Here is an 11,601-nt window from a genome sequence, read left to right on the forward strand (position 1 = left end):
GTGCCTGGCTTCATTTGTAATGTTTAATTGACTGATCTAAGTCTTGGGAATGCTTGAAATTATATTCCTCCATAGAGGTTTTGTGCTGATGTCTATCAGATTTTTTTTAATTGGGGGCATGTATTAATTTTCAGGGGTCACCGTAATAAGCTATTGCATGCTGGGTGGCTTAGAACAACAGAGACTTGTTATTTCACAGTTCTGGAGGCTTGAAGCCTGAAATCAAGGTATTGGCAGGGCCACGCTCCCCATGACAACACGAGGGAGGGTCTGTTCCAGACCCTTCTCCAACAAATTTTCCCATTTGATTAGATCACCAGCCAGGTGCAGTGGCTCATGCCTGTAATCCCAGCATTTTGGGAGGCTGAGGCGGGTGGATCACCTGAGGTCAGGAGTTCGAGACCAGTCTGGCCAACACGGCAAAACCCTGTCTCTACTAAAAAATACAAAAAATGGGCCAGGCGTGGTGGCAGGCACCGATAGTTCCAGCCTTGGGAGGCTGAGGCACAAGAATAACTTGACCCCGGGAGGGGGAGGTTGCAGTGAGCCGAGATAACATCACTGCACTCCAGCCTGGGTGACAGAGTGAGACTGTCTCAAAAAAAAAAAAAAAAAAGAAACACTAGTCATATTTCAGTCAGATTAGGGTCTGCCCTAATGAGTTCATCTTAACTTGATTATTTCTGTAAAGATTCTATTTCCAAATAAGGTCATATTCTGAGATCTTGGGAGTTAGGGATTCAACATACCTTTTTCTGGAGACACAATTCAACTCAAACTGGGTACAACCAACCAGAAACCATTTTAAATAAATGCCTCAACTCATGGCTTCCTAGACTATAAAGGTAGTGTAAAATTGAACTCCCAATCCATGGAAGGCCAGAGCTGGAGTTCTTATCTCTCCACTCCTCCTTCTCCTCCTCTTTGTCCTCCTCTTCCTCATCTTCCTCCTCCTTGTCTTCGTCCTTTTTTTTGAGGGAGGGTCTTACTCTGTTGCCCAGGCTGGAGTGCAGTGTTGGAATCATGGCTCACTGCAGGCTCAACCTTTCGTACTCAATTGATCCTCCCGCCTCAGCCTCCCAAGTAGCTGGAACTACAGGTGCGTGCCACCATGTGGCCCAGGCTGGTCTTGAACTCCTGGGCTCCAGCCATCCTCCCACCTCAGCCTCCCAAAGTGCTGGGATTACAGGTGTGAGCCTTGGCAGCTGGCCCTCATCCTCTTTCTTACCTCTCTCCTCCCCTGCTTCCCCCACTCTGTCTCTCTCCTCTCTTCTTTTCTCTTTGTTCTTCACTAAGATCCAAAGCCTAGACAGAACAGTTACCTTGTTTCCTCTGTTGGCCAGAATTTTCTTTTCTTTCTTTCTTTCTTTTCTTTTAGACAGAGTCTCACTCTGTTGCCCAGGCTGGAGTGCAGTGGCACCATCTCGGCTCACTGCAAGCTCCACCGCCCAGGTTCACGCCATTCTCCTGCCTCAGCCTCCTGAGTAGCTGGGACTACAGGTGTGCACCACCACGCCTGGCTAATTTTTTGTATTTTTAGTGGAGACGGGGTTTCACCATGTTAGCCAGGACAGTCTCGATCTCCTGACCTCGTGATCCGCCCGCCTCAGCCTCCCAAAGTGCTGGGATTACAGGCATGAGCCACCACTCCCGGCCCAGAATTTTATTTTCTAGTCCACCCTTTCAATGAGAATGGGGTCTTTATTTTATTTGGTGGACTCTACACCTTCTTCAGACCCTAGGGCTTGCCCCTCCGACTCCACAGATGACCATTCAATCTCCAAGGTTTTAGATTCTTGATTTTAGGAAATACCCTTAGGGCAGCTACAGCATTCTGGTTCATTACTGCTGTCTAATTTATGGCCTCTGAAGATTTGTTTTTATTTTCTTACAAGCTTAAGAGGCTGTCTGTTGGGGGCAGGCGAGGTGGCTCATGTCTGTAATCCCAACACTTTGGGAGGCCGAGGTGGGCAGATCACTCGAGGCCAGGAGTTCGAGACCAGCCTGGCCAACATGGTGAAACCCCGTCTCTACTAAAAAAATACAGAAATCAGCCAGACACTCCTCAGTAGTCCCAGCTACTGGGGAGGCTGAGGCAGAAGAATCGCTTGAACCCAGGAGGCGGAGGTTGCAGTGAGACTAGATGGGGCCACTGCACTCCAGCCTGGGTGACAGAGCAAGACTTGGTCTCAAAAAATAAAATAAAAATAAATAAATAAATAAATAAATAAATAAATTTAAAGGGCTATCTGTTGGGGTTCCTCCAGCATTTTTGGTGTTTTGTAGTGAGAGGGATTTTCACAGTGAGATTCCTAAAACTCAAAGTTGATCCTGATGCTCTTCTACGTGAAACTGTTCTATAGCTTCTCCATTGCACTCAGGGTGATCTCCACTCCCTGAGCCTGACACCTCAGATCCTTCACTGCCTGGCCCTACCCAATTTCCCTAGGGTCCCTTTCTGGCTTTTTCCTGCCTGCTCGGCCCTCTGGCTGTACCAGCCAACTTTCTACTTCCTTGAAATGCCAAGTTCTCCCCTCTAGACCTCTCTCGTGCAGGTGGTGGTGATGATGAACAAACCATGTGTGTGAGATGCTTAGTACAATGCCAGGCATTGACCAGAGTGCGGTAAATATTAGGTATGAACAATCACGGAAATAATAATAATGATGATGTTGGCCAGACATGGTGGCTCATGCCTGTATTCCCAGCACTTTGGGAGGCCAAGGCAGGCAAATCACTTCAGGTCAGGAGTTCGAGACCAGCCTGGCCAACATGGTGAAACTTTGTCTCTACTAAAAATATAAAAATTAGCCAGGTGTGGTGGCCCGCGCCTGTAATCCCAGCTACTCAGGAGGCTGAGGCAGGAGAATTGCTTGAACCTGGGAGACAGAGGTTACTGTGAGCCGAGGTTGCGCCATTGCACTCCAGCCTGGGAGACAAGTGCGAGACTCCGTCTCAATAATAATAGTAATGCAATGTTTATCTTACCCATTCCCAAATCTTCAAGGACATTGGGCTTTCTTGGAAGTTCTACTCATCTGGAAAAAACAGTTCCCCTGGGGCCATGGTTCTCCACTGGTGCAGTTTTCCCTCTAAGGGGAAGTTGGCAAAGTGTGAAGACTTTTTTTTTTTTTTTTTTTTTTTGATACAGAGTTTCGCTCTTGTTGCCTAGGCTGGAGTACAATGCTGGAGTACAATGGCATGATCTCAGCTCATTGAAAGCTCCACCTCCCGGGTTCAAGTGATTCTCCTGCCTCAGCCTCCCCAGTAGCTGGGATTACAGGCATGCACCACCACAGCCAACTAATTTTGTATTTTTAGTGGAGATGGGGTTTCTCCATGTTGGTCAGGCTGGTCTCGAACTCCCGACCTCAGGTAATCCACCCACCTCGGCCTCCCAATATGCTGGGATTACAGGCTTGAGCCACCGCTCCCGGCCAGAAGACATTTTTGGTTGTTACAACTAGAGAGGCGGGTTCTACTGCCATTTAGTGTGTAGAAGCCAAGGATGCTGGTTAACATCCTACCGTGCACAAGGCAGCCCCCTTCTGCCCGCTACCCCCACACACCAAGAATGGTCTGACCCAAATGTCAGTATTGCCCTGGGTTAACAGACCCTGCCCCAGGTGTATGTATATCTTACATATACTCAGGGATGCTTTTGAGGGAGGGCTTTAGAAGATAATAAACTCAAGATAATAAACTCCACTCAAGTTCGCAGTCTATGTCCTAACGTACTGGATGCACCTTGGGAAAATAAACAGAGACCGCCCCATTGAGAACAAGGAAAGGCTGTTTATTCCGAGATTTCTGTGGTCCAGCAGTACGAGAGTCAGCTACCACCCTCACTCGCGTTGGCTGAGACTCAAAGGTAGGCAGAGAAGTGGGGAAGGTTTATAGAGGAAAAAAAAGAGAAGGCTACAGGTAAGTCCTGATTGGAGGCTGTTGCACAGATGGGCAAGCTGTAGGTGGCTAACTAGGAGCGGGGTATCCTGTGTGATTGGTTAGGGGTACCTATTGGCTTCTACCTGTTGGTCCTAAGTTGGAAGTAGGGACAAAAATTAAGGAAGCTGTCAATTACTAACCAAGTCCTGCTGTCTTGCTTCAATTGCTACAGGGGTCATTCTTTGGCTTTCTGGATTGGTTGCTATAAATCGTGGGTCAGAATTCTCCTTTTTTTTTTTTTTTTTTGAGACAGAGTCTTTGTCTGTTGCCAGGCTGGAGTGCAGTGGTACAATCTCAGCTCACTGCAATCTCTGCCTCCCAGGTTCAAGTGATTCTCATGCCTCAGCCTCCCAAGTAGCTGGGATTACAGGTGTGTGCCACCACATCTGCTTAATTTAATTTTTGTATTTTTTTTTTTTTGAGATGGAGTCTCACTCCGTTGCCAGGCTGGAGTGCAGTAGCGCAATCTCAGCTCACTGCAACCTCTGCCTCCCGGATTCAAGTGATTCCCCTGCCTCAGCCTCCTGAGTAGCTGGGATTACAGGCATCCACCACCATGCGTGGCTAATTTTTTTTTTTTTTGTATTTTAGTATAGACAGGGTTTCACCATTTTGGCCAGGCTGGTCTCGAACTCCTGACCTCAAGAGATCCGCCCGCCTCAGCCTCCCAAAGTGCTGGGATTACAGATGTGAGCCACCACGCCCAGCCCAGAGTTCTCTTTTTATAAGTGTCCTGGCCCTTGTCTATTTGTATATCCAGTCTCTCCATCCTTCTGCTTGACTTTGCAGGTCAACTCCATTCTCCTGACCTGGACCTTGTGGATCCTGAGGCAGAGGCTTTCCAGTGTTAATGCCGAAGTCTCAACGCTAAAAGACACCAGGTAGAGCCCTCTTTCACCTCCCCTCCTCTTTTAATTTCCTCTTCCTTCTTCCCAGAAAAGTTCTTTGAGCACTTATTGTGTGCTGGGTCCTATGCCCGAGACAGAGTTGATGAGGTCTGTTTAGCATATCACACCATCTAGATCTGGAGGCTTAAAGTCCAGCTCAACTATTTACGAGCTGTGACCTTAGGCAAGTTACATAACCTCTCAGAAGCCCATTTGCCTCACCTACAGAATGGGGATATTAACATTGCTTATTTTAGGTGCCTTACAAAGCATTTAGCACAGTTACTAGGAACAGTGAGTGTTTCATATATTACAACTATGAATAAACTTTCTAATTTTTCCCTGTGCATACTTATATGTGTATATTTACAAGAAACTGAATCATACTATTTGGTTCTTTATGTTTTTTTTTTTTTCTCTCGAGAATGTCCTGATGATTTCTGACTTAATTAGATATTATTCTACAATATGATTTTCTTGCACAGCATTTCGGTGTAAATTTGTAGCACATTGTATTTAAGTCATATCATATTCATGGACACTTAATTTGCTTCTATGTGTTTTTGATTTTGGTTTGTTCTCTGTATAAACACTACTGCTTTGAGCACCCTTGTAGGTAAATCCGTCCACACTGTGGTTATTTAATTACAACACTAAACATGAAACTACCCAAATCCAACTGCCTGAAGGGTAGGTTGGACTGTAATGCTTTTAGTATGTGCATCATAAATTGACTTTCAGAAAATGTGTTTCCGATGATGAGAATACCTATTTACTTGCAACATTGTCAACACTGGAGTTTATTGTTTTTGATGTATTTTTTGCTGATTTAATGTGTGAAATATTCTATCTCATTATTTTTGCTATACACATTTTATATTAGGGATTTGGGACTTCTTAAATATTTTTATGGATCAGTTGTGTTTCCTAACTTCCTCACTCAACTACTGTTCATTTTAAGAAACTTCAGCAACCATCGTCTAGGTTTTATTGTCGGTAACCTAATAACATTCTTTGCTTCTTTTTTCTTCAGTATCCAATCCCTTATCCATTTTAAATATGTTCGAAAAGTTAGTACAAAAGTCAAAAAGGAGGCCGGGTGTGGTGGCTCATGCCTGTATTCCCAGCACTTTGGGAGGTTGAGGCGGGTGGATCACGAGGTCAGGAGATCGAGACCATCCTGGCTAATGTGGTGAAACCCCGTCTCTACTAAAAATACAAAAAATTAGCCAGGCGTGGTGGCAGGCGCCTGTAGTCCCAGCTACTTGGGAGGCTGAGGCAGGAGAATAGCTTGAACCCAGGAGGCGGAGCTTGCAGTGAGCCAAGATCACACCACTGCACTCCAGCCTGGGTGACAGTGCGACACTCTGTCTCAAAAAAAAAAAAAAAAGACAAAAAGGTAAAACAAAGTTGATATATACACATACACATGGCAGAAAATGTAAGCAATAAATTTCACATCAGACGAAATTCACCATTTTAACCATTTTAAAGCGTGTAACTCAGTGGCTTTTTATTCACAGTGTTGAGCAGTGACCGCCACTATCTAGTGGCAAATCCTTTTTTTTTTTTTTTTTTTGAGACAGAGTCTCACTCTCACCCAGGCTAGAGGGCAGTGGCACGATCTTGGCTCACTGCAACCTCCGCCTCCCGGGTTCAAGCGATTCTCCTGCCTCAGCCTCCTGAGTAGCTGAGATTACAGGCATCCGCCACCATGCCCAGCTAATTTTTGTATTTTTAGTAGAGATGGGTTTTCACCATGTTAGCCAGGCTGGGCTCAAACACCTGTCCTCAGGTGATCCACCAGCCTTGGCCTCCCAAAGTGCTGGGATTACAAGCACCCACCACCACACCCAGCTAATTTTTGTATTTTTAGTAGAGATGGGTTTTCACCATGTTGGCCAGGCTGGTCTCGAACTTCTGTCCTCAGGTGACCCGCCCACCTCGGCCTCCCAAAGTGCTGGGATTACAGGCTTGAGCCACCACACCCAGCCTGATTGTGTTTTAAATGTCTATAGGATTTGATTTTCCCACACCTAGGCTTGGAGACCCCACCCTATATTTGTCCACACCCAGGTGGCAAATTGCAGAATGGCCACCTCAGACCGTTCCTGGAAGCGTGGCCTGCAAGGACAATAGCCACCTCCCAGAGCCTTACATGCTGTACATCTTCTCCCCAGGTTACTGACCTTCAAGGCCTTTGCCCAGCTCTTCATCCTGGGCTGCTCCTGGGTGCTGGGCATTTTTCAGATTGGACCTGTGGCAGGTGTCATGGCTTACCTGTTCACCATCATCAACAGCCTGCAGGGGGCCTTCATCTTCCTCATCCACTGTCTGCTCAACCGCCAGGTGTGTAGCTGCTGCCCTCCCCATCCCCCTCCTCCCCTCCCCCGCTCCCCCCCGTCCCCACCGCATCCCTCCACCCAACATCCCTGTCGCTGTACCATTTCCCTGCATCTGGATGATGTGTCTCCTTCTCCAGGTACGAGAAGAATACAAGAGGTGGATCACTGGGAAGACAAAGCCCAGCTCCCAGTCCCAGACCTCAAGGATCTTGCTGTCCTCCATGCCATCCGCTTCCAAGACGGTGAGAGACTGCATGCTCCCTGCGGGTGCTGGTCAAGGGAGGTGCCGGTCACTTGGTGACACTCAGCTCTGCTACATGTTGGATACTGAATGGGAGCTGAGGGTGCCCACCCTAGTTAGCTCATGGGTGAAGTGTGGAGTTGAAGACTGGGGATTTATATGTGTATATTAGCAGACACACACATTATCTATCTATCTATCTATCTATCTATCTATCTATCTATCTATCATCTCTCTATCATCTATTTAAATAAAATTTCAAGAATAAATAAGACATACATAATTTATAACAGAAGATTTACATAGATACATTTGTATATGAATTATGTAACATATTAAAAATAATACATATTTTATATATTATGTTTATAAAGTACATTTATATACATTTATTATATACATATAATGTATAATATTATATACATATAAATGTAAGATGTAAGTTTAAATATAGATACCGGCTGGGCGCGGTGGCTCACACCTGTAATCCCAACACTTTGGGAGGCCGAGGTGGGCAGATTACCTGAGGCCAGGAGTTCGAGACCAACCTGGCCAACATGGCAAAACCCCCATCTCTATTAAAAATACAAAATTAGCCAGGCATGGTGGCAGGTGTCTGTAATCCCAGCTACTCGTGAGGCTGAGGCAGGAGAATTGCTTGAACTCGAGAGGCAGAGTTTGCAGTGAGCAGAGATTGTGCCATCGCACTTCAGCCTGGGCAAAAAGAGCGAAACTCCGTCTCAAAAAAAAATTAATTAAATAAATATAGTTATCTTCACATGTATATTTATATAGAGAAAATTTTTATGTAGTATGGGTAACATTTATATATGTAGATTTTCAGGAATATTGAAATATTGGAATGAATATGCAAATGGAGGCAAAGCTGGTTTTCCCACTAGAATGTCTTATTTTTTTCAACAATGTATTCCACGCCCCTAAAATGCTGTCTAGCACACAGTAAGTTCTTAGTGAATATTTCCTGAGTAAATAATAATTCAATAGCTTAGTTTCCTCACTGATAAAATGGGGATAATGGTAATCCTTACCCTGGAAGATTATACTAGATATTAGATGAACTAGCATGCAATGGGGTTGGAAGAGTGCCTCGGACATAGCAGGATCTCAGTGTTAAGCCTTGCAAAAGTCCAGTGAGGTAGGTATCATTGGTCTATTTTCTTTTTTTTTCTTTTTTTTTTTTTTTTTTTTTTTTTTGAGATGGAGTCTCACTCTGTAACCCAGGCTGGAGTGCAGTGGTGTGATCTTGGCTCATTGCAACCTCTGCCTCCCGGGTTCAAGCAATTTTCCTGCCTCAGCCTCCCAAGTAGCTGGGATTACAGGTGCCCTCCAGCACACCCGGATAAATTTTGTATTTTTAGTAGAGACAGCATTTTATGATGTTGGCCAGGTTGGTCTCGAACTCCTGACCTCAGGTGATCCACCTGCCTCAGCCTCCCAAAGTGCTGGGATTACAGGTGTGAGCCACCATGCCCGGCCAGTCTATTTTCATTATGAGGAAACCGAATGTCACAGAGGTTAAGTCCAGTGATTTCAGAATGAGCCACAGGAATCACCCCACTGGAAAAATTGTCCAGATCATGGATGACATATTCTCTTGGCAATACATTTTTAAACATAATGCAGTTTACTATAGTTTTAATGAAAAAGACAGTATAGGTATAGAACATTTTAGAAAACAGTTGTAAGCATTGAAAACAAATAAAATTAAAATTTCCCATTATCCCACCACATAAAGATCCCAATGAGTCATATTTTTGGATGCAAGCACCTTAGATCCAGTGGCTTAATTAAATAGGGAAACGATTTTCCTTGCAAGAAGTCCAGAATTAGGTGTTGCTAATATTGCTGGTGTTGCTGGTTCTATGCTTAGTGCTGTTGTAAAGGCTCTAAACTAAGAATCTGGGTTTTCCCCAGTTTTCCATTCCACCGTCAACATGTTGACATTTTATTGTATTTTCATGGTTGCAATACGGCTGCCACAGCTCCAGACATCATGACTATGTTCAAGTCAAGAAGAAGAGGGACGGACAGGACCAGAAAGCCCTTCTTTCATAACTCTGTCTTCAACAGTAAACGAAAGCCCAGAAAACTCTCAGATTTCCCTTTACCTAATTGGTCAGAAGTGTATCATGTGACCGCTCATATGGGCAAAAAATTTTGAACCAACAGCTGTTTGGCTTCCTGAAGTCCAGAGTGGACGCTATCAATGCTGAGGAGGTTGAGAATGGCTTTTGGGTTTTCCAACTCCGCCTGTCATGCTAGGGACAATCGCATTTAACATTTTAATATTTATCCTTCTAGTCTTTGTTACTGTATTTTTAATAGTTCTGTCCCTGTAGACATGACCCTTGGAATCACGTTTGTATTAATTCTGCTGCAGACTCTGAGGAAATTCTTTTCTCTCTCACAGGGTTAAAGTCCTTTCTTGCTTTCAAATATGCTATGGAGCCACAGTTGAGGACAGTAGTTTCCTGCAGGAGCCTACCCTGAAATCTTCTCTTCGCAGCTTAACATGGAAATGAGGATCCCACCAGCCCCAGAACTCTCTGGGGAAGAATGTTGGGGGCCGTCTTCCCGTGGTTGTATGCACTGATGAGAAATCAGGCGTTTCTGCTCCAAACGACCATTTTATCTTCGTGCTCTGCAACGCCTTCAATTCCAGAGTTTCTGAGAACAGACCCCAATTCAATGGCATGACCAAGAACACCTGGCTACCATTTTGTTTTCTCCTGCCCTTGTTGGCACATGGTTCTAAGTGTGCCCCTCCAGCGCCTATCATACGCCTGACACAGAGAACTTCTCAATAAATGATTTGTCGCCTGTCTGACTGATTTACCCTAGGATAAAGACTCTTTGTGATTTTAAAGAAATGGTCAGTAAAACTGTAATGAGAGTCCCAGGGAACCAAGATGGCACATAGACAGATAAGCTACTTTGGCACAAACACTTAAAAAGAATTATGTTGGTAAGTAGGGGGATGTTTGATGTAGCAGAATTCTAGCACTTCCTGGAGGGTTGAAGCACTTGGTGACAACAACCTTTGGAAAATGCTTTGGTTTCCTGGGGTCCTTCAGGTAACCAAGACCTCCCTGTTTTCTAGAAACTTTCTAATGACTTGGCTAGGATTTAGGATTTGCTCTGTCACAGTTATTGCTACCCATCCTTAATTTTTTTTTTTTTTTGACACAGTCTCACTCTGTTGCCCAGGCCAGAGTGCAGTGGCATGATCTCGGCTTACTGCAACCTCTGCCTCCCGGGTGCAAGTGATTCTCCTGCCTCAGCCTTCCAAGTAGCTGGACTGCAGGCATGCACCACCACACCTGGGTAATTTTTGTATTTTTAGTAGAGATGGAATTTCAGCATGTTGGCCAGGCTGATCTTGAATTCCTGACCTCAGATGATCCATCCGCCTCACCCTCCCAAAGTGCTGGGATTACAGGCATGAGCCACTGTGCCCGGCCACCATCCTTAAATGTTGAGCTTGGGAGAGAAGAAGATGAAGGTTTAAATGCAGATATCTTCACTTCTATGGACACTCTAAAACCTCCCAATCCAAAGCATGGTCCCTGGACCATCAGCATCACCTGAGAGCTTATTAGAAAAGCAAAGAATAATCTCAGACCCCACTCCAGACCTCCTAGATCAGAACTTGCATGTTAACAAAATCCGCAGGGGATGAGTATAACCATGGGTGTCTGAAAAGCACTATTGTAGAACATTCTTCTGTTTGTCATGCTGACAGCAGAGCTTGTCTTTAAAACCAGAGAAAAATGTCTTCCTCTTGACTTGGACCCTTTGCATCTTCTCTTAGAATAACTTCCCTGAAAACTCAATTGATGTCTTCTGGCTCTTTGAGTTGCAGTGTAGTCATCCCCTCTGCTAGGAAGCATTCTTTGAATCTCCTACAGTAGAATTTGGCGTTATTTTTGTGTGTGCCAAAAAGCTTCATGCTTTCTCACCCTGTATTATGATTTCTCTTTTTGTTGGGTGTCTCCAACATAGACTGTGAGCTTCGTAAGTACAGGGATTTGCATTAAGTAGATTCTCAATAAATATGTTGAATGAATGAATTAATGAATGGTTAGAATGATTACTCTTCATTTTGCAGACAGGTGAACTGAAGCTCAGGCCGAGGTGGGTGGATCACAAGGTCAGGAGATCG

General features: G+C 44.8%; 1 protein-coding gene across 1 annotated transcript in view; it reads left to right on the forward strand.

Annotated features, from left to right (window-relative positions):
- The window catches only part of ADGRE1 (adhesion G protein-coupled receptor E1), a 62,374-nt gene extending 51,075 nt beyond the window's left edge, over positions 1-11,299 (forward strand). Inside the window, exons 26-29 of the mRNA XM_063658646.1 lie at positions 4,735-4,826; positions 7,013-7,181; positions 7,315-7,419; positions 9,850-11,299. Coding sequence (XP_063514716.1) covers positions 4,735-4,826; positions 7,013-7,181; positions 7,315-7,419; positions 9,850-9,855 — 372 coding nt within the window. The 3' untranslated portion in view covers positions 9,856-11,299. The remainder of the gene's footprint in view (positions 1-4,734; positions 4,827-7,012; positions 7,182-7,314; positions 7,420-9,849) is intronic.
- Positions 11,300-11,601: the final 302 nt, after the last annotated feature.

Source organism: Pongo pygmaeus, chromosome 20 (assembly GCF_028885625.2).
Source record: "Pongo pygmaeus isolate AG05252 chromosome 20, NHGRI_mPonPyg2-v2.0_pri, whole genome shotgun sequence".
Lineage (NCBI taxonomy): Eukaryota > Metazoa > Chordata > Mammalia > Primates > Hominidae > Pongo > Pongo pygmaeus.